Source organism: Apis mellifera, linkage group LG2, assembly GCF_003254395.2.
Source record: "Apis mellifera strain DH4 linkage group LG2, Amel_HAv3.1, whole genome shotgun sequence".
NCBI classification, from domain to species: Eukaryota; Metazoa; Arthropoda; class Insecta; order Hymenoptera; family Apidae; genus Apis; species Apis mellifera.
This window is the reverse complement of record NC_037639.1, coordinates 1,957,175-1,982,328: the sequence shown is the minus strand read 5'-3', so window position 1 is coordinate 1,982,328 and position 25,154 is coordinate 1,957,175. Positions and strand designations below refer to the sequence as shown.

The 25,154-nt window shown below is 17.5% G+C and overlaps 1 protein-coding gene across 1 annotated transcript in view; it reads left to right on the top strand.

The window, feature by feature from the left end:
• The window catches only part of LOC409111 (serine/threonine-protein kinase minibrain), a 64,274-nt gene that overhangs the window by 18,495 nt on the left and 20,625 nt on the right, over positions 1 to 25,154 (top strand). The window contains exon 2 of the mRNA XM_026446404.1: positions 23,707 to 23,972. Coding sequence (XP_026302189.1) covers positions 23,707 to 23,972 — 266 coding nt within the window. The remainder of the gene's footprint in view (positions 1 to 23,706; positions 23,973 to 25,154) is intronic.

The following is a 25,154-nucleotide window of genomic DNA, read 5'->3' as shown; positions in this document are numbered from 1 at the left end:
AATATAATTATAAAGTATATAATTTAAATTTAAATAATGAAAAAAGAAGTTTAATTATAAACTTCAATTTACAAGATAAGAATTTATTTACATCAATTTAATTTCCGATTGGCCAAATTCAAAAGACAATTTCTCAAATTTATTATTATTTGAATCCATGCAATATTTTTGCTTCGATATTCATTGGTACTGCACCATAGTTCATAATTTAATATAATTTAAACAATGTTAGAATATATGGGCAATCAAGAAAATATTAGAACTATAAAATAATATTTTCAATATTATTTTTTGTAAAATAGAAATCAATTTAAATATTGACTATATACATTAAAAAAAATTGATTTTTGAAAATCAGTTAATTTTGGAAAAAATTAATATTATTTGAAATTAAAATAGAAGAATAAAGAAAATAATTAGGCAAAAATAATATTCAAATTATTATAATATCATTCAAATTTGCATTATTATACACATTATTATGCAATATATCATTGGATTTTATTATCGTCATCTGAGCTTGAGTTTTCAGATTTAATTTTATACATTATGGATTCTTTAATAATAAGTAAAAATTTACAATGGAAAAATTATTTAATAATTAATATATATTTTATTATAATTATAAAATTATTTTTATTATAATTAATATATATTTATATTAGAATTCTTACTATTTGGATCTAATAATATTCGAATTTGAATATCTGGATATTGAATATCTGGATTTGTTGAAATTCGAATTATAACAAATATTCAGAATACTATTCACAAAATAAGAATTTTAATTTATATTATTATTATAATTATTATAATTCAGAATTTGAAGTTATTTCTGATTATCTATTTTGAGATTTATTAATTTTATTAAACTAAAGTTACACAATTTAGTTCTTCTCAATATATAAAATTTATATAATACTTTATATAAAATTTGATATAATATTTATTCGAAAAATTAGTAATTATTATTTATTATTTATTATTTATAAAAGAATATTTTTCAATTTTTTAATTTTTTCATATGTTGTTCATTCTAATATATATGTAGATCGTTCTGATTTGTGTTATAAAGATTTTACTTGACAGTTGTTCGTTAAAAAGTTCGCTAAAAAGTTATTAATAAAAATTATTAATAAAAAAATTTTTTCGAAACAATTTAGATTAGATTATGATTGTCATCATTAATAATTTATAAAAATGAAGAACTTAGATTCTTTGGTTTTAATAAAGTTTATTTTTATAAACAATTGATGATTAGATTAAAAAAACTAGACAAAATTTATATAAACCATTAAGGTTATCAATTAAATGAGTTTTTATTTAATATTAAATTTAGAATTAACATTAATTAATTGATATTAAATAAAAATTTATCGTTATATTGATTTTGGATGAGATTAGATAACTTTTTAATAAAAGACGATTAAATAATAATAATAAACTTTAATCTTAACAATATAAAAAATCATTGAGATCGGAAGATAGTATCTTTCTGTAAATATTTACTGAAAAATTTTAATATTATAAATGAAAGTTTTAAAAGTTATAATTATATAACTTTTTAAAAGATTAAAAAATAAATTTTTATATGTTATAATGTGATATAACATTCTTTCTATTATAGGAAATCATTCAAGGAAGAGCAATGAAGGAAAAGTCACGTCTACAATGATAAAACAAAGAACTTTAAATATCTTTTAATAATTTTTAAATTAATAATTTTTAAATGATTTAATAATTTTTTAGAAATAATAATTTGTAATGATTAGTATATAGAGATTTTAAATATAGTACTAAAAAATATGCAATTCCATTTTTAATTAAAAAAAATAAAGCTAAATAAAGTTTTATAAGTTTGTTATAAGTATGTTCACTTGCAAAAAAATTAATAACAAATTATATTTTATATCATATAATTTTTATAAAAAAGATAAAACTTTTTTTTACAAATATAATAAATTTATCAATTATTAATTATTTAAAATTATTATATCATTGTTAACATTAATAAAAGTTGCTTAATCAAAAATATAAAATTTTATTTTGAAATAATTTTTTCTCATGTCAGCTTTTATCTTCAAATTAATAAACTATATATTTTACAGCAATTCTATTATTCATTACAGTATTTAGGTAAAAACATAGAAATAAATTATGTTTTTGTTATAATTCTTCTTTTTTATTTTCTATAATATTTGTATAAATATTATAAGAAATAAAAAACAAATAATCGATTAACTTCCTTATTTATTATTAATGTTATTAATCTTATTGTTAACGAATTAGAATATATTATAAGCATCATTTTAAATAATTTTTTTTTATTATATATTTATATAATTGGAAAAATTATTGATATTAAATTATTGAATTCTATTTATACGAACTCATAATAATATATATATCAATATGTATATGTAATTATTATTTATGAATTGCTTATATTGTGTGTGTGTGTGTGTGTGTGTGTGCGCGCGCGCGCGCGCGCGTGTGTAATAAAGAACTAACTACATATGAATCATTTAAAGGTTTCATATTTTATTCTTACATTTTTCGACTTTAAAGAAATCGCCTCAGCTATATAATATAATATAAATATAATTATATTATTTTATCCATTATATTGTATTTATATAAATAATTAAAAAATAATAAAATCATATAGTATCGAACATGCTATTAAAAATATATAAATACAATTTAATGTATCGAAAATTTCTTGTAAATAATTTGAAAACTTTTGAAAACTGATTAGTTAGTTATATATAAAAGAAAAAATTGCTCAAAATAATATCCTTTTAAATATATCTCAAGATATATTAAAACCTAAGTCAATAAGTTCAAACTTGATATAATAACAAATTATGATAGTTTGTCTCGCAAAAAAATTTATTATATCATAATATTTTGTTATTTTGTTTAAAATTAAAATATTGACATAAAAAAATCTGCAACAAAATAATTAATAAATTAATTTTTTAATTTAATATTAATTAATAAATTATTTTTAATTTAATATTAAATAAATATTAAAACAAAAAAAATAATATAAAATAATCAAGAGAAGAGAAAATCGAATTTATATGTAGCGAATATATATAATGGGTTGATAATATATATAGTGGGATCCATTTTTGGATTGATGCCTGATCGGCGACTCTCGAAAAATTCAAAGACTTTAAACTAGAGACTGTTCGGGTGGTTACTAACTGATATATATTTTCGACTTGGCACTCTATTCCCTATCGTTATTTTTTTGTTTTTCGTTTTCTTTAGCTTTTAACTTCATTTTATATTCTGCTAATTAAGAACCGATATTAGCAGACATTGAACTTATTGAAAGAAAAACTATATTATATGTATTTAAAAATATAAAAAAAATATAAAAAAGAAATCATTGAACATTCTAAAAATTTACAATATATTTAAAAATAAAAAAAAAAGATTAAGATCTTAAAAAAATTTTTATGTATTTGAAGTTAAAATACGGGTAATTTCTAATTAAATTAAAGCGGATATAATGTTTTTTTCATAATTTTTGCAATTAAAGAATAGCAGTAAGAGTTACACATGATTATATTTTATATATATATATATATATTTTTTTTTAATTCATCAATGATTTTAAGAGAAAGATAGCTATATAAATATTAGTATTTTAATGCATTGAAAACAAAAATATATAAGTGTATAAATTATCTTATATAGTAAATTAAGATTCTTTTAATATCTGTATATATGGCAATTATGATGTAACGAAAAAAAAAATTTCATTTTATTTATTTCACTTTATGTAATGTAAACTTCAAATTTGTTTATAACTTAATAAAAAAAAAGGTTTATATTGATGATATTTTTATATACCAATTTCTTTTTCCACGTTGGTTTTTAGAATGTTTTTTCTAAAGATATTATCCATGAATATATTAATACTTAAATATTTTTTTTAGTAATGTCTTTTAAGGTGACATTGATTTTGCTCAATTAACACTAGATTTACGGAGTTTGATTTTATGCTTAAAAATTCTGAATATGTAAATATTATTTTTTAAATATTATGTATTGGTTTTTAATGATATAATGTAGCAAATATATATTTTTATTCATATGACGGATTAATTTATATAGATCAATTATTGCGAAATAACAAAAATGAAATAACAATGAATAAAAAAAACAACACTAAACAAATGACGATTGTTTAACAATAAATACATAATCAAACAAGTTATTTATAATTGTTATATAATAATAAATAATCCCTTTAACGGTCAATTTTGCAGACAAAAGAAGTGATTTTTGTAAGTGAATCTGTCTTATTATTTATTATTATTTGAAACAAATGGATTTACGTGAGAAATAATTTCAATAGAATTTTGTAAAAAAAAAAAAGTGCTATTTGGAAGCTTAATAAAAATTTATTTTTGTAAGTGAAGATTTGAATTTTTCAAAATACTTTCAAAATCTATCCAAAAGAATATATTTTTTTACATTTATATTATTATGGGCAAGTCTTCAAAAGACATGGAATTGATTAAAAAAAATAATAAAAAGCAAAACTTAAGGATAAATGAAGCATAAATGAAGATCAATCTGGATCGGATTCTGATATAAATGAATTATGCAAAAGCAAGGAATTTGACAATATAAACGAAATTGAAGATTCTAACGATAGTGGGAATAAAAATTATCACAATACATACCGTAAAAGAAAAAGAATGCGTATTATTTCAGATATTGAAAGCGAAAGTGAAATAAAAGATGCTGATAATGAAGAAAATACTGTGAAAGCAAAATCCCGTAGATGACCTCTTCCTATTTTATAATTGTTTTTAGATTTGGCAGCTATCAATTCGTGGATTATATTATACAAAGTAACTATTGGAGTAAATAAAATTCGAAAGAATTTTCTTTTTCAATTAACTGAAGAATTGAGCAGCGATCATTATGATGAACAAAATACTAATTTCAATTCAGTTTCTGAAGTCTAATTATATTTGCATTAAATATAACAAATATATATGTGGAAAATATACATCCAAGATAGAGTTTACATATAAAAAATGTATTGAAGACAATAATAAATAAAAATCTATAAATTTTAAATGAATAATTTACAAAAAATTGCATTTTAATATATCCGTCAAAAAAAAAACAGAATTTAATAAAAAAAGGTATATAGTCAATGTTCGTAAATCTAGTGTTAATATCTAGCTTGTAAAATAATTCCGCTATTTCAAATTATGCAACACTCCGTAATGAATCATTTGAAGATAACTACTTAAATTACATTAAATAATTATATGTGAAATTAAAGAAAAATTAATTGTGTCGCAATTCAGCTCATTGTTAGTTAGTTTAAAATATTATGTTCCTTTCTTAAGAATTAAAAAATAATCTTTATGATTTATCTATGATTTTCACTTTATAAAAGTTGTATGTTTCATATAAAATAACTACTTCTTTCAATGAATCTTTTTTCAAATTTATAATTTTGTAATGTCAAAGATTTAATAATTATTTAATTATTAAAAAACATCTTTGTTATAATATTTGTAATCTTTATAATTTATTTTGAAGTATAAAAGATCGATTATCGATTATCGTTATATAATAATATAATTACATTCGTTAATATATATTTGAAGAAATATAAATTAAAACTTATAAGAATTTTTATATATTTTTGATAGAAAATTTTAAGGAAAATAGAATTTAATAGAAATTTTAAGGAATATATATACTTTTCTATAAAATTAAAAGATTACTATTTTAAACAAAAAATTGTTAAATTTAGAATTGCTTTAATTTAAAAAAAAATATTATATAATAGTCTCGATCCATTTTAAAAGATCAAGTGTTTTTATTTTCGTGTACTTTGATTTTTTCAAAAGTATATTTTAGTCATATTATAAAATATAAAATTGAAAATGGTTTTTTTTTCAAATAACTTCACAAATTTTGTTTTTTTTTGTAATTATTTTTATAACAAATTTGAAAAAATTCTTTATAACGATTTTTTAAAACTTGTTATACGATTTTTTACTATCGTTTTATATTATTTTAAACGAAAAGTAAACCACCAAAGTTAGAATAATCTAAAACGCATCACCAGGAGATTGAATTTATCGTATGTATTTGTGTACAATATATGCTTAGTGTATAATTAGTGTCTGTTTAATGTATGCTTAATCTATATTTAGTGTGTATATTTAATTTATGTTTAATATATTTAGAAACGAGTGATTAACACAGAATAAGCATTGTACGTAGACACATTTATGAGTAAAAGTTTACCTATATGATTTTGAATTGTATATCTTAAATCATTATAAACTGGTGGCTCATATTTTATTTAAAATGCGATAAATCGATAATGAAAAATTCTATAAACATTTTAGAGTATTATTGTAAAGACAATGATTTTAAACTTTCTCTTTGAAACTTTTAGAAATTCAAATGATTCTAAAAATTTTAATAAATTTGAAAAAATTTTATTTGAAAAGATTTTTAGAATCATTCGAATTTCTAAAATATTTTAGAAAAAATATTTTATTTCATTTTTTTTCATTTCATTTTCTGATATAACAACATTATTGGAAAAATTTAATGAAATTAAAAATTTTAAAAATTTTTTGATAAATTTTATAAAATATATAAGGTTATTTTTTAATAGAAAATATTAGGTTATCAAATTATTTGTTTATTTCTATTGCAAGAGAAATATTTTGTATATTCCCGATTCTTTATTTTAATAAATTTATATTAATAATATTTTATAATAATATTTTATAATAATATTTTAATAAAAATATATAGTAATAATATAGAATAAAATTATAAGATGTTGTCCATATTGGGATTGTACCATATCGTACAATTTATCAGAAAATATGTATTTTTAACTTACATATATATTGCAAATTTAAGTTATCAAATTAAATTAATGAATTTTATGTAGTTGCATGAATATCTTCATTCAAAAAATTGAATTATCGAATAAGTAAATGAGAAAAACAATAATACAATATTAAATATAAAAATGATTAAATTTATTTATATAATTATAATTATATATAAATATTTATAAATAAAAATAAAATATAAATAAAATATATGTTCTTAATGAAAAATATTGCTTAAAATATCTTAAAGAATCAAGAAGATCAAAACTTAGTATTTAAAAAATTGCTATTTTAATTATTTTAATTATAAATTTATATATATTTATATATATATTAATATTATTTTATATATATATATATATTAATATTAATATATTATAATTTATAATTAATATATATGTATATATATATATATATATATACATATATATATATATATATATATATACATATATATTAATTATAAATTTTTTAAGTATCCGAATATTTTTCCAATATTTTTCCAAAAAATAGTTTTTTCTATTTTATAAAAGTGTAGAATTAAATATATGTATTTATACAAATTTTTAAAAATTCATAGAAATTGTCACATTGATATCTATTTAATTAATACTTATCTATATTTATACGTATTTGTATTTATATGTATTCTATATATTTATTGATTCTTCGAATCAACAAAATGCAGAAATGATTATAAAACAATTTTTTGATAAGTAAATTAGGATGATGACGAATGCCAATAATATAAAAAATATTAAATTCTAGGATTGATATCTCTATTATTATAATTTGAATTCAATTATTGTAATTTTAAAGTGTTTTATATTGTAATCTTAATTTATTTCCATTTAAAGCTTTTTATAAATAATAAAAATGTGATGATTTATGCGAAATATTTAAAAAATTGAAATATTATAAAAAATATTATATATACTATTATCATTTTTTGAAGAAATCGCTTTTTTAGTAAGTTCATTCGTTATATCTATTAGTTACTTGTTATGCTGTGTTTATATTAATAAAAGATAACTGACAGTCGCATGCTACATCACATATATGTATAAATGAAATTTCATGTAATATTAGAATGTTTTTTCAAAATGAATACAAATGATATAATTGAAGATTATTTAATTATATACAATATAAAATAAATTATTTCAGAAGAAGTAATTTAAGAAATCAATCAAATAGCTACTTATAAATATTCATTGCTAATGTAATTATCATATAACATTATCGATACTGAATCCGATTCAATTGAAAAATCTTAATATGAGAGCAATGCATATTTTGATATATTTAATAGAAATAAAATGTATGTTTATTTTCTTTAATTTTGAATAATATATTTTTCAAAATTCAATATTACAGAAATTTTGAAGAAAAAACGGTATTTTGTTTCTCACATTAATAAAACTATGTAGATATAGTTAACATGAAATTATATCTTTGCTATACAGAATTAAATGATCAAATTTAAAATATGAATTTAAAATTTCAGGATCTAAAAAATTTTGTCAAGAAATATGTTTTTTTTTATATATAATATCAAAATAGTCTAGATATATTCGATAATTATTTGGAAGTTTACTGATTTCAATGATTTTGAAATATGTTAAAATCATTATTGTTCAAATAACATTTTCTTAAATATTACTGTTTGTTTTTTATTTCCCGAGATACTTTTAATTTTAATAAAGCTTATTGCTGTATTATAAGTATACTTCATTCTTATGTAGTCTATCGCTTAATAGTGATTTCATTCTTATGTATTCTGTTAATTTAATGTGAACAATAAAAGTGAAAAATCAGTGATTTATAAATTAGATTAGATTTCATTGATTTACTGCATTTTTCACAAATCATTTTGGCATGAATTATGTATCTTAAAGTTTAATTATGAACATAATATATAATATACTTTATTTTAGTATAGTCGCTTAATGGCAATCGTATTCTTATATAGCTTAATCTAAATAATAAAAAAAAAATTATATAATAAATAGGATATAAATAAAGATTAGATTAAGTTAGGTTAAATTTCATTGATTTTCATTCTTTATATAATTCATCTTTTTTATAATTTTTGTTTAATTAAAATCATATTAATTTATTATAATTAAATCATTATTACGTACATTTAGAAATTCGTATATATATTATATATACGAATATATATATATATATATATATATATAATCGTATATATAATTTTATTACAATTAAATTTCTTTTAGCTAAGAAAAATAAATGTAATTGTTTTTTTTAACATTTTATATATAGTGAGGCATCTAAAGTCATTTAAATATCTTGTTACTTTTATTGTATTAAAACAAAATATGACTAGATTTGCCCGTTATCGAGAAGCACAATTAATAAAAAAAAGTATTACATTTAATAATTTAAAGCTATTGGATTTTTTATATGAAAATCTTTGAAACAAAGAAATTATAGATGGATAATTAATTACTCGTTTTTTGATTGATAGGTGCAATTCTTGTATTTATATATTATTATTTTGAATAGAATATTTATTAAATAATTTTGTAAAACGATTTTTGATTATTTTGATTTTTGTGAAACAAAATAATGAAAAGAATAAACCTAGATTATTTTAATGTTTGTATTAGTTTTATAATCATAAAATTTTAGAAGATAATATTTTTTTGAACAAAACATTTAAGAACATGTTTTTATAAAAAAATTCTTTTTGTTTTGATGTTTTGTTATTGATCATTTAATTTGAATAAACTGTATATAACAATATATAATAAAATATATTATATACCATATTTGTTATTTATATATTATATAATCTATTAAATATGGTAAATATGGTAAAAATTGAAGAAAGTTAAAAAAAATGATGTTTTTTTAACAAATTATAATTGCATAAATTCGCATGAATTTTTTGCATTCCTATTTTTCAATGAAATTCTGCATGCAGAAATTATTTGCATGCATTTTATTATATAATGCATAGCGAATAATCATTACAATATCATGTAAAAAGAAAAAATATAGATAGAAAAAAATTTATTAAAAATAAGTTTTGGCTTACACTTTTTTTTTTTTTTTTACATATAATACATATTTTTATGTAAAATGCATTAAATATTGAATGTGATTGAATTCTTTATAACTATATATAATTTTACAATATAAATATATTTTATTTATATGTATTGATTATACTTGAAACATATATGTGATTAATATTTACATTTTACAATTTATATAAATCAATTAAAAGAGCAATTTAGTAATAACCAGAGAAAATGAAAATGTTATCGATTAGTTTTTTAAAATAATTTATTTCTCAATATAATCGATCTTAATGACTTTCAAATACAATACATGTTATAAAATATTCTATTAAAAAACAAATTAAAAAAGAGAAATATATTTCATTAAAAAAAATGAAACTTTTTATATCTTCTTTATAACACGTTTTTTAATGCTTTTTGTTATGCTTTTTTTTTTTTAATTTTATAAAAGCTAGCAAATTATATATAATTTCTGTCTTTAATATTTATATAATATTTATATATCTCACCTCGTATTAATCAAATTTCAAGATAAATTATTTACAAAAAAAATATTGGAAAAATTTAGGTAATATTTCGTATTGTTACATGTTACAAATATTTTTTGTATGTTATATCAAATACAAGTTTATAAAAAACATTATAGAATCAACTATGAATATTAATTATGTTAAATAAAGTTATTAATATTAAATATAAAAATTGCAATAATAATATAAAAAAAGAAATTATCAATCATTTTCTGCATTTTTCATTGAAAATTTTGTTTTCTATTATCTTGTTTTCTATTATTATCAACAAAATTTTACAAAGTTATTATTTTTGATAAATTTTTTGCACAATAATATCAATTGTAATAAATAAAATTCTACAAATTTATCTGAAATAATAATTATAAAGAATTAAACTTAACATTTTATAATTATTATAATATATTATAATTCTTTTTTTAAAATTATTGATATAAATCTTTAATTTAATTATTAATATTAATAATATTTTATTATTAATTTCCGCAAAAGACAAAAAAATTGTAATTTGTAAAATTTCTTTGTATAAATAGTTTTTACAATAATATAAATTAAAAATACAAATATTATTAATATATTTTACAAAATTTATTATTATTTACAAATATTATTTTATTTATTATTATTTACAAATATTTATTATAAAATGATTGCTATGATATAGTTGTAAAGTTTTAAAAATTTATTTATAATATAAATAATATAATATATATGTTATTACGATAACATGCATTTTTATATATCATTGCATGTAATAAATACTGAAAATATTATTATTGTGCGCAGTTTAAGAATTTGTATTCAGAAGAAATACATATTTGATTAATTATTTTTAATAAATATAAAAATATACGAATAAACATGCATATTGCACAAAACTATTTTATTTGTAAATAAGTAAAATCATATAACACCACATATCGATAAAAAAATAGAGAAATTTTTCTAATTCTAAAAGAACAAATACCGAGAATTTTATACAATACCAATCATTATATATCAATCAATTATAGATATTTATAAAATGTACTAACAATATTATAGCATATATTAAAATGTATTAATAAAATTTAATTTATAATTCGTAAAATTGCAAAAATTATAATTTATGCAATAATATTTTACTATCTAAAATTAATAAATTTTATTAAAACATTAACAATTAAATGTCATTTAAATTAAAATTATTTAAAATTTAATTCTGTGTTAAGTGATTATTAAAAATTTTTATCTTCAATGAATATCAAATGAAATTATCAAATGATCATTAGTATCAAGTGTTAGACAATTTGTCTAATATAAACATTTATATTATACATAAATATATAAAAAATATTAATATGGATGTTATAATATATATATATATATATATATTTATTATAAACATATATTATATATGTATATATATATATATATATATAATATAAAATAAAAGAAAGTAAAATAAAATAAAAAAGAAAAAATTTTTATTCAAATATTTGAACAATGTTGTCTTTATATACTATATTCGATATAAATCTTTATTTTCAAATACACGTTTACTATATATATAAAATTATATTTTTTTATATTATATTTTTGTTATATATTTTCTAAATAAAAAAATATATACTTTTAATTTTAAAGAAAAATTATATAAATAAAAAGCAATATTTTAAGTTATATTTTACTAATATTTTAGAATATTAATGAAAATATTATTTTTCAAACTTTTGTTTAATATATTTTTATATGAATATATAAAAAAATGATTAATTAAAATTGAAAAATTATTATGATTTAATTTAAATATACAATTATTTACACACACACACACACACACACATCTAATATATTATAAGTATGTATATAAAAATTAAAAAATAATAAATTGAATAAATAACTAATTTAAAAATATTAAGAATATTTAAATATTAAAAATTATTTCTAAATATGAATATAAAAGTTTTTAAATGTACAAGTAACAGATATAATTAAAATTAACTTTTCCGATAAACATTAGACATTTTCTTATTTTATCGATCGAAATTGATTTTTTTAATAAATCTAAAAATTTTTTATATATGTCCGAAATTTCAAAAATAGTTCAAAAAACGAATTATAATATATATATATATAAGCGTTTAAAGAAATTACAATATATATATATTGTAATTTCTTTAAACGCTTCTAATCTTTATATATTCTCATAATTTAGTTTTCTGAAATGTATGATATGCATTAGTGTAAGAAACGAAATAAGCAAAACAGTATGCTATATGAAATCTGTATGGTAGACAGATCCAGGAAACCATAGCTTTTACGATGTATAAAAATCAGATAAAAATTTGAGATCTATACAATTGTATATTTGTATTTGAAAATTAAATGAACAATATCGAAATATATTCACGCACCATTCTACTTTGTTTTTTTCAAATCAAGAAATATTAGAACTAGATTATTCAATTAATTTATTTGTTGGAAAAAAGATTAAAAAAAAAGAGAGAAAAAAAAGGATAAGAATCTTTTGGTAGATGTATAATAACAGACGGGGAATAATTGTTTTTCTATCGTTTTTTTATATAAAAATGCAAATTGAAAAACAGCATCGAAGATTGAAGAAGAATAAGCATAAGTCGCGGTCACCTGATTTCAAGGTAACGTAGCATCTTTTTCCCGATTGTCCTTGATACTTTCTATTATAGTCTATGTGTTGATATAGTTGATATAGTCTAGGTGTTGATATACAGACGGAAGCCCTGTTCTTGAAGAGCTACTCTCTCCTTTCACATTCTCTCTCATTCTCTCAACACAACTCGCGCCGGTATAGAAGACAGACCGGCCAGGTTGGCGGTTGCTCCACCCCCGTGCGACACGATCAATACGCAACTCTCCTCTTTTGCCATCATGCTCACCCCCTATCTCATTCATATATACATGGAGACACATGCGCTCGCGCGCATTCACGTGCGCGCGTGCACCAACTTTCTCGTTTCCCTCTTCCCCACTCCTTTCCTCTTTCCATGCACATCGTATAAGCAGAGCTCCGTAGTCAGTAACGGTAACAGCAAGAGCGAGCAACACCATCGGCAACAGCATCAGAAGCGCTCAACTGTTCGTTTTGAAGCTGTCTTTCTGTTGCTATGCTGGCTGCCCTTATCCTCTTTTCTCTACTCTTCCATCTTCTTTCTCCGGCTGAGCTCTTTCCATACACTGTCATCCTACAGGACAGAAATCCTGCGTCGTTCTGCGCGTTATCGTATCATATTTTTTCCTCATTCTTTGCCAAATGATTTCAAAATTATTTTTTCTTTTTCCTTTTTTTCGTTTTATTTAATTTTTTTTTTTTCAATCTGTTTTTCAACATATTTTTAAAAGGTTTATCTTCTAATAATTTTTGTTTTTATAATTACATTTTTTTTTCAAATTATAATTTTTGTGAAATTGTTCCTTCTAATAATTTAATATTTTTCTTTGTTTTTTTTTTAATTTCACACTTTTTTTTCTATTTCAATATTTTTTCTTATCTTCTTTTTATTAATTTTTATTTTTAGGAGCGATAATTTTAATATTTTGATACATTAAAAGCATGATATTTTAAAAGCAGAAAAATAAATTTACATTCAGTGATAATGATGATGAAAATATTTTACAGTTTATATTTAATCGATAAATATATTTTTTTATGATTTGTATAATTTTGTATGAATGAAACATATATATTTTGAGAATAAAATATATTTTTAAAATATATATTACATGTAAAAAATTAAAATTGGAAAGATTTTTCTCAAAAACACGAAATTAGTATATATTGAAATTTGTATAAATTTATATCATTTTTCATAATTTTTTTTTAAATAATTGTAATTATTTCATATATCAAACTTTAAATATAAAATAAGTTTATTAGATTTTATAATTTTTTATTGTTATTTTAAATTGTATCATATTATTTATTTATTCTTTATTTTATTAGAATGAAAGATATCTTTTATTAAAATGAAAAATAAGATTTAAATCAGAAGATTTATTCATTTGTCCGCAAAAAATTTAAGCATTAAAATATTTTATTTGAAATGAAATTAATTTTAATAAGCATAGTATATTTATATAAGCAAATATAATTTTATACATTTTGTTTATTTTTTTAATGTAAATCATCAAATAATGTCAATCAGTCAAAAATCATTTATTTAAATTTTATGTAATATTTAATAATTATGGATTTGAGAGATATATAGAGATATATAGATGTCTATATAGATAAATATATAGATAAATATATATATTATGTATAAATATTTATTATGTATGAAGATTATCTATCATTAAACGATGCAATTATCTGTGCAATACATTTCTACAATATATTTATACAGAAAATTTATTTATTTCTTCTAGTAATATTATAACAGAATTTATAATTATTGAAATTTATAATATTATAATTTAATAATATAATTTGAAAATATAATGATTGTTCGTATATCAATATTATACAAATATTATCATTTACATTGAGAATATTAAAAGTTCACTAAATGATTTTTTAAAATTTTGTTTCCTTTAAATGATTTCATAATATTTCACATCTGATTTACAATTTCAGGAATTTTTATTTATTTATTTATTTTTAAATATCATTGTCGTAAATATTAGATATAAAATAACAAAACTTCATTCCTATGAATAAAAAAAAATAAAAGAAAATTAAATTTTCGATTTACAATATTTAAAATTTTATTAAGCTGTATTTACATGTATTATGTATTTCCATGTCATATACCGTTGAGTATCAATATGGACCAGAAATGTTTCATCGTGATGTGTTATTTATCAAATATGATTCGAAATATGTAACGAAATCGATCCATCATTCACATTGTTATATCAAAATTATAAAAATACACAGTAATATAAAATGTAGATATAGAATAAAGTTATAAATTATTAAATCATATTGTATTATTGATGATATTTAACATAAATGATGTAACATAAGATAAAGATATAACATAAATATAAATATTTCAAGTATAGTAGTATAAATAAAATGGATAATGACATGTTTTCTGTTCAAATAGATTTAGTCACATTATATTTATATTTATTTAGTCATATTATAGGATTTATTTGATATGATAGAAAACAAATATCGATTGATTCGTATCTTTGTACATACAAATTTTGACACATACATTATTTGTCTTGTCTAATGAATAACTACAATACTGATACTTAAAATAAATTTAATGGATATTTAACTTTAAAAACTAATTATTTTAAAGAAAATTAATAAATTATTATCGCTTTGATATTGACTATCATTAAAATTATAATTATATTATATATATATTGTTATTATTATAATTATATTATAATAATTATATTATTTATATTATATATATAAAAATAATAATTCTTGTTTAATTCTTTATGTGTAAAGTCGTATGTGTAAAGTAATGTGTGTAAAGTCGATTACAAAAAAATAAATTGGATAACAATTTTTTTTCATCAGCATTTATTTTATACTTCTAGATTCTCTGTATAATTTATAATGTAATAATTTAAAATCTTAATAGATTATTGTACAAAAAAATGTATATTTATTTAAATATTAATCAATCAAAATTATGCTTTCAAAATTGTTTCAATATACATATATTTAATTTCTTAATACTAATTATTATTATTATTATTATTATTATTATTATTATTATTATTATTATTATTATTATATATTATATATGTATATATATTATGTATATTATAATATTATAAGTAATTATGATAATTTAAATTAAATTTGAATTAAATTAATTAATGTTATATTATTAATATTGTTAATTTAATATTATTTAATTTTAATTTATTTCTGTATCTAATTAGTACAGTTCACTTAAAATACATAATATAAATTACGAGATATCGAGCAACAAAATTAACAGAAGAGAAAAAATTGAGAAATTTATCAAGATTTTATAAGAAATGATAAATTTATTATCTGATTAATCAGATAATGACACTTGATTTTTATATCTCATATGTAGTTTATAATTGCAGTTATCTTGCATTTATTTTTTAATTTTTATTAAATATTTATTATGTAATATTCATATGTATTTTATTTCTGATTCTCAGTCTTTACAAAGAATTATCATTTATTTTAGAATAATAACTAATAGAGAGCAACACAAGGCTTAATATTTAAATGTATATTATATTTATGAAAATATATTAATCAAATATAGATTTGTTTATGCAGTTTTAATAATAATGTGTACGTAATACTAAATAGTTTGCACGTACAGTAAGTGCAGTAGTTATTTTAAATATATTGTCTATAATCACATTAAAAATTATATTAAAAAATTTAAGTTTGCTTCGCTTATTAGTAAATATAAAATAAATTAAAAATATAACAAGGTTACATAATAATAATAATTTAAATAATTGACTATGTAAAGAATAAATTTAAGAAAATAAAATATAGAAAAATTATTTTTTAACCGAATTGTAAGTGATAATTAAAAACAAAACATATGTACAAATTTATTATCATTAGATCTGATTGATTTAATAATATATATATATATTTCGAACGTATAATTTTTATATTTGAGCACGTTCGAAGAAATAAATCAATGGAGCCAATAAGCTGCCTCTATTACAATAATTTTAATATTTTGAAGAAAATTATCAAAAGTTTACGATCAACTTAGGTTAAAAGTAACTTATTCCCTTGACATTTGTAATTAATTATATTAATCACATAACAGAATCTAATTCGATTTTTGTGTAGAGATTTTTAATATTTAGGATTGTAATAAATACTCGAATATCTAGTGACATCAATCAAAAATATTGTTTAAAACATTTTAAATTGAAGTTTCTAAAAAATTCATTTTATATTAATATTTTATAGATAGATTTATTGTTTTATTTTATAATATATTTATTGTATATTTAATTTCTGAATATTTGAATTAATATGTTTTTATATTATATATGATAAATAAATAAAAAATTATAAAATTTTAATAAAATTTTTTTAAGTAATTTATAATAATTTTCTTATATAAAAACATATATAGAATGTTTATGAAATACAGAAATAAATTTTATATGAAATTATATATATATATATATATATATATATATATATATATGAATATTAATAGTAAACATCTTAAGTTGTAGATTTAAATTTTGCATTCAAATTTACATTTAAATTTTTTTTATAGGTATATCCATATATGTGTAATATGTATTTTTATTTTTCAACAATTTATGTATAAGGAAACACGTAATTGAAATCATTTCATCATTCATAAATAGTCTTAGTTTTTTTAGACTTTTATCAAAAAAATATTTTAGATAAAAATAGATAGATATAAATAATTTTTTTATGAAATGCATAGAAAAACATATAAAGAACAAAATTTTATTTACTTCAATGGAATCTTCATTATTTTAATCGATCTCTTTAGAAATTTTTTTATAAAAACTTATTTATTTACTTATATAATTATATATAAGTAATAATATTTTTTATACAGAATTACTAGCATACCAATTAATGTAATAAAATATATAATGAATATATCAATTAAATAAAAACAAATTTGAAATTTTTTTATTATTTTCTATATATTCATTTACAAAAGAACTATCATATTATCTATTCACGTTTCCCTTATTAATATTAACATACAATTTTTATAAGTTATATTTTTTAAAATATTAAAATTACGAAGTAATTGAAATGATAATTATATATTATGACAATTAAAATTTTTTACTTTATATTGTGTTGCTTTGAGAAATTTTAATAGCAATTCAAATTCACTTAAATTTTTTAAATATTTTTTTTTTATAATATTAACGCATTAATTTTATATTGATGAATGTTAAACTAACTTTTTTAAAAATAAAATAACAATTTTTGGAATAATTTTTTCTAATGCAAGTAACAATATTAGATCTCTCTTGAACAATGAACATAATCATCATATTTTATAAAGGATATATTTTTTTTATATTTTTATTTATATTTTTTTTATGTTTATTTATCATTTAAATATTGAAAACAACAATATACTATTTCATTATTTAATTGAAACAATATAAAAAATTTCGAAATCACATTTTAAAATTAATTTTATAAAATAAAAATTTTTATAAAATAAAAATAAAAAAGATAATAAAACAGAAAAAAACAAGAATTTTATAAAATATAGATTTATTAAAGAAATCAATTTTTAATTTTATTATTAACAGCAAAAAGAAAATCAATAAAAAAAAGTTGGTTTTTTGCACACTGTATTTTATATATTTACGCTAATTTGTATACTGTACATTGATTTTTTTTCTATATTTCTTTTATTTTTTCATTATTTTCTTTTTTTTAAATTTAACATAATAATCTACTTAATTATCAATAATTTATTAAAATGACTATATTTAAAAGAAAAATTTATAATATAAAAATATGTATAAATTTATAATATATAATATAAATATAATTTATTATCTATTTATTTATTATTAAAAATAATAATAGTAATTTAAATATTACAATTTAAAATATTAATAAACTTCAAATATTAATAAAATAATAAAAAATTTTAAATAAAAAATAAATATCAAATATGAAATAAGCTTATTTTTTATTTTGTATTTGTAAAATTATATTTCAATATTATTTTCATTTTGAAAAAGAAATATTTATAATAAAAATTTTTAAAAATATTTTAAAAGTGGAGAAATTAGATATATAAATATATTTGTATTTTTCTTCTTATTATTATTATAAACTTATTTATATATTTTATAATGAAAAACGAAGATAGATCAAAAATTTGAATGATATTAAATGCAATAAAAGCAATATGTTTCATTATTTATATTTATGTAGATATATATGTATAAAATATATATTTAATAAAAATATGTCTAAATATAATAAGTAATAAATAAAAAAAGAATTTTAGTAAATTAAAAATTTAAAAATATTTATATAAAATTTAAGATAAAAATAAAAATTGCAAGGAATGGGAAATAAAATGAGATAAAATGAATAAGATGAGATTAAAATGTAATCTCAGACATTATGTAAACATTTGATTTGTTATTTTAGCATTATCTATTTCAAAACTATAATTGATAAAAACATAAATATATGAACATATGAATTGATGAAATAGAAAAATATATTATGAAATATGTAAAGTTTTTTTCATTAAATATGTTTCAAACAAAAAAGTAGGGATATAATAATAAATTATTTTTATTAAAATCATTCGAAAAAATATATATGAAATTATAGATAAAATATTCTATAAATTAAAAATATATAAGGAATATATATATGAACATATTTAATGTTTTAATTTGATAAATCATAATACATATTACGTTTTAAATATAATTTGTCAAAATAAGTTGAAAATATATGAATAAGAAACATATATTACTTATTATAATTTAAGTTATTATCATGTTATTATTATGATTATAATATGGTAAAATTAATTTATATACTAAAAAAAATGCTTTTCAAATCATATGATGTTATAAATACATATATAATTTTTACCAATAATGTGTGAAATTTTTAATAATTCTGCAGTATACTGATTGTTCAAAATTTTTTTTATAATAAATTTTGATAATATTAAAATTTATATTTTATTACAGTTTTAGTCTTATTTATAATGCATATTTAAATTTATGTTCAATATACAATATATATACATTATAAAATTATATATAATTATAATAACATATTTTTAAATTTCTAAATTAATTTTTTTTTACTAATAATCATTAAATCAGTAAATTCTACCAAAAATAAAACAATGATGAATTTGACAATAAGGATTGAACTCATATACGAAATATATAAAAAATTGGTAAGATGCAAAAGTATATAAAATAATAAAATACATTTTTAATATCTTTTAATAATAAAACACATTTTATTAATTATTCTATTATTATTATTTATGTTCAATTTCTACTTACAATGTGTTCGGTTTAAATATATTTAAATATCTCAAAAAATATGAAAGATATAAAAAAATAATTCAAATGATAATTAAATATAATTAAATATTAGGTAACACGTGTTCCGTTAATATTTATTATTATTGATATTTTAATATTATTAATTATTATTAATGTTTATTTGATTTTAGGATGATATTGAAAAACTTCGTAAAAATGATATTCGAATTTTTAAATGGAACTATATATTTTTTATTGCATATTCTTATTATACCATATATAGAAATGTTTTGAAAATACTAGCTATACATATACTTAGCATGAATCAAAGTGTAAAAGGTTAAAGTTGACGTGCCACATATATATATATATATATATATATACTCGATATATACCATATACGATATAAGAAGAGGTTGCTTGATCGGACTTTGTACATTTCGATGACTTTAGAAAGAGTTAATTATATATAAAACAATCTACTATGAGACATTTCCATTTCATAGCAGGATATATTCTAAACGACTTTTTAAATATTGTTTCTCTTTATCATGAAACTATTTAAAAAAATGCAAAAAATAACATATAATTTACAATTGAAAAAAATGTATTCTTTCATTCTCAAAAATATATTTTTAATACTTTTTTTTTAAACATTGCTATTGCAATTATTGTACATGCGATTATAATATTTATATATAATATATAATTAATTTTTTCGGGAAACAAATAAGCAAAATTTTCTTGCCCTTGTATAATTTCCTTAATACAAATTCCTGAAATATAATCTGATCGAAGTTCTCATAATATTAATAGCTATATAACAACTTTGGATGTTAGTTCGGCAAAAAATATGTAAAAAAATCTCGATATAAAAATATATAGCAATTTCATTTAAATATTTTAGTTTTCACATAGCTTTTCTTAAGATTAAATGAATGTTAGCATAACATACATCTTCTATTGAATTAATTTTTCATATTTTTTATATTTTTTGAAATATTTAAAAACATTTATTAATATTTTGAAACATTCAAATTGGACACATTTATTTATACAAACATTTTCAATATAATTATTATTATTATTATCATTATTTTTTAAACGATTTTAAAAAAAGAGCAAATATTTACAATATATTGAAATATTATTTATATGAATAATACATAAATAATTCTTTATTATATATATTTTTCAAATATTTATGTTTTTTCATATTTATTGTTATGTATCTAAGAAATTGTTTAATTAAATAATTTTTTAAAATTAAAATACAATGATATATTCGCCTTTTTTTAATATTATATTTAAATAATATATTTCTTATATTTTTTTGAATGATTTTTAAGTATGTAATTTTGAATATATATTAAACATGTATATATATATATATATATATATATATATATATATATATAATTAATTATTTAATTAAAAACCTGATAAAGTATGTATTATATTTTTAAAATTCATTTTTTAAGAATAAAATCCTTGCTTAAAAATTTTATTTTCTTAAATTTTTTTTCATATAAAATTGTTTTTTTTCCGCATTATTTTTATATTCTCAAAAAAAAAAAAAAAAAAAAAATCTTCGAATATTTGCATAATAGTTAGTTTATTTTTCATATTTAATACTAGATTTACAGGATATATCATTTTGATTCAAATTTCAAATTTTATAAAGAAAATTACAGAAACTGTTTACATTTCTTTTACACTTATGTTGGCTTTTATTCAATTAACAAGACAAATATCTGAATTCATTTTCTTCTAAGCCTTCTAATCTCGAAAATTTCTATATGATATATATATTAATTTAAGATATATGAGAAATATTCTCATATAACATTATGTTAATGATTAAAAAATTTTAATTATTATTTAAAATTTCATACGAAATTTAAAATAAAAAATTAAAAATGAATAAAATTTTTATTCATATACTTAAAAAATTTGTATCTATTAATATAATAAATTATTACGCTAATACCATATAAATTGAATTATGTAATTTAAAATTTGTTGAATAGATGAAACAAAATAATATAAGTAAAATGTTGATAATATATTGACAAATAAGTATCCGTAATAAAATAATTTATAAATTATAAATTATAATTTATAAATTAAATAAATATTTATTTGCAAGTAATTAATAAATTTATTAAAATTTATAAACAAATATTAAAATAATACAAATAAATCATAAGCATAAATCATAATTATTGAATTAAAAAATATTTATTTTCTCTGTTGTAAAATATTTTTGAAATTGCTCAATATTATTATTTAAAATTTTTGTAAATTTTTTTACATTTATGTAAATTATTATTATTTTATTATTTTTATTAAATTAATATAAATTAAATTAATTATTTAAATTTTGACAACAATACTTTTTTTCTTCTATTCAATGATTTTCATATTTTTTTATATTTAATATTTGATAAATATTTTAAAAAATAATTTTAAATACGGATTAATAGTAGTTGCTTCAATAAGATTAGGAAGTGCATATTTACAAATACTCTCTGGGGGCAGTTTTAGAGAATGGTTGTATATGGGTGAAAGTCTGACTATATCAAGAAACATGAATGAAACGGAATGCGTGCTGGTTATCGTGACGACCTATGTGTCAGTCTTCGTGACCTCGTTGCGTGGATTCTCAATCACATGTACTGTAGCGTCTTAAATATACATGTTGTGTATACTGTGATTAAATTACTTCTATGTAAACTTTTATTTTTTTTTGTTATATAATTATTAAAAGATTAAATTTAATAATTTTAATTAAATTTCAATAATAAAATTTAATAACAGAGATAGATACTCAGATAATTAATAATGAATATATATATTTATTTTTATTTATTTAAAAATTTAAAATATTTTTTAACAAAAATATAACTGTATTTTTTGTTTATTTATATATTCAAAATATAATCATTAATAATCAGTTTTCTATTCTTTTTATTTTTTATACAATTATAATTTAATTCCTAAATATTGGAATATATCATTTAATGAACGATTTGCAAAATTATTTGATGATTAATTAATAAATGATGATAAATTAAACGATTCAAATATTTTCTGTTAACTAAAGAAATGCGATCTAATATAGAATAAATAATATATATATATTGAAAAAGCAAATAAGTGAAATCCTTTATTAATAATATAATAATAATTCCTATTAATTTAATAATGTTTAATTTTCAGTAAGCGGAAGAACAGGTGCAGGTGGAGGTGGTGGTGGAGGCGGTGGTGCACCTCTTTACGGTCGTCTAGTAGCTGAGGAGCCATTACCTCCCACAGTATGTGGTGGTACCGGTACCGGTGGCGGTACCGGTGGGATCCCACAAGAAACCCCCGCGGATATACATGCCATGCAAGCTAGGATACCCCATAGGTTTCGTGATCCAGCTACAGCACCTCTTAGGAAACTTAGTGTAGATCTCATCAAAACTTACAAGCACATCAACGAGGTGAAAGATTTGTTTTATTTTATAAATTATTATCTATTATTTTGATTATACAATAGAACTCTATTATTTATTGAAACAAAATTTTAAATTAATTTAATTTTTTTTACAAATTTGAACTATTTATTTTTTAATATGTTCAAATAAATTAAATTCTGGTGAATTTATTTGATAATTATTCAGAATAAGAAGATTTTTATCGATTTTGTTTTGAATATATAATAAAGGAAATTATTTTTAACAACGTTTTTTATTTTATATTATCACCGCTCGGCTTTAATTTTCAAGATATTTACAAAAAAAGATTACTATTATTCATAAAATTTTTCTTATATATATACATATATACATCTTTTTTTTATATATAATGTATATACACATATACATATATAGTCCATAACTGCTTATCTATTATTTTTATAAAATTACAACGAGCAAAATATATAACGGATAGAGCATAAAAAATTTATTTATTGATGAATTATGTTGCATTTAAAATGTCAGAAATCCAATGCCGAATCCGAAGAAATAAAATAATAAAACAATGTAAAATATAAAAATTATATAAAAGCAAAATTACAATGATAAAAGTTATAAATATCAAGATCATTTTTGATGTTTATTATTTTTAATTAATTTAATAAATTATTGTAATTTCAATTTTTATAATTTCGCTCAAAGATTTATATTTTATTTTAAAGATTCGTGAAATTTACTTAATCAAATCAAATCTAAGATTTTTTGACATTGGATTTAAAATATTTTAAATCCATTATAAATCCATGAACAAAGTTTACTCTGTATGTTTTAGTTCCTATTACTATGTATTTAGAACTAATAGAAACTAATAGAAAATAAATTCGATACTCACAATAGTATGCTTATGCAGTTATGGATATATAAATAAATTCAGATAGCAATTTTTTTTTTTATAAATATCTTGAAAAATAAAACTAAATGGTAGTCATATATAAAGAAATTATTTAAAATGACTTTTACATCCAAAAAATCATTAAAGTTAATAAGAAGAAAGAAGACTCTTATTTTAAATTATTACCATTTTTATTTTATAAAAATAATTATATATTCATTACTATTCTTTTTATAGAATTATTAATTTATATTTTCTCCTCTCAAATTTTTATTTATATTTATTCATAATATATTAAATTGATATATTAAATT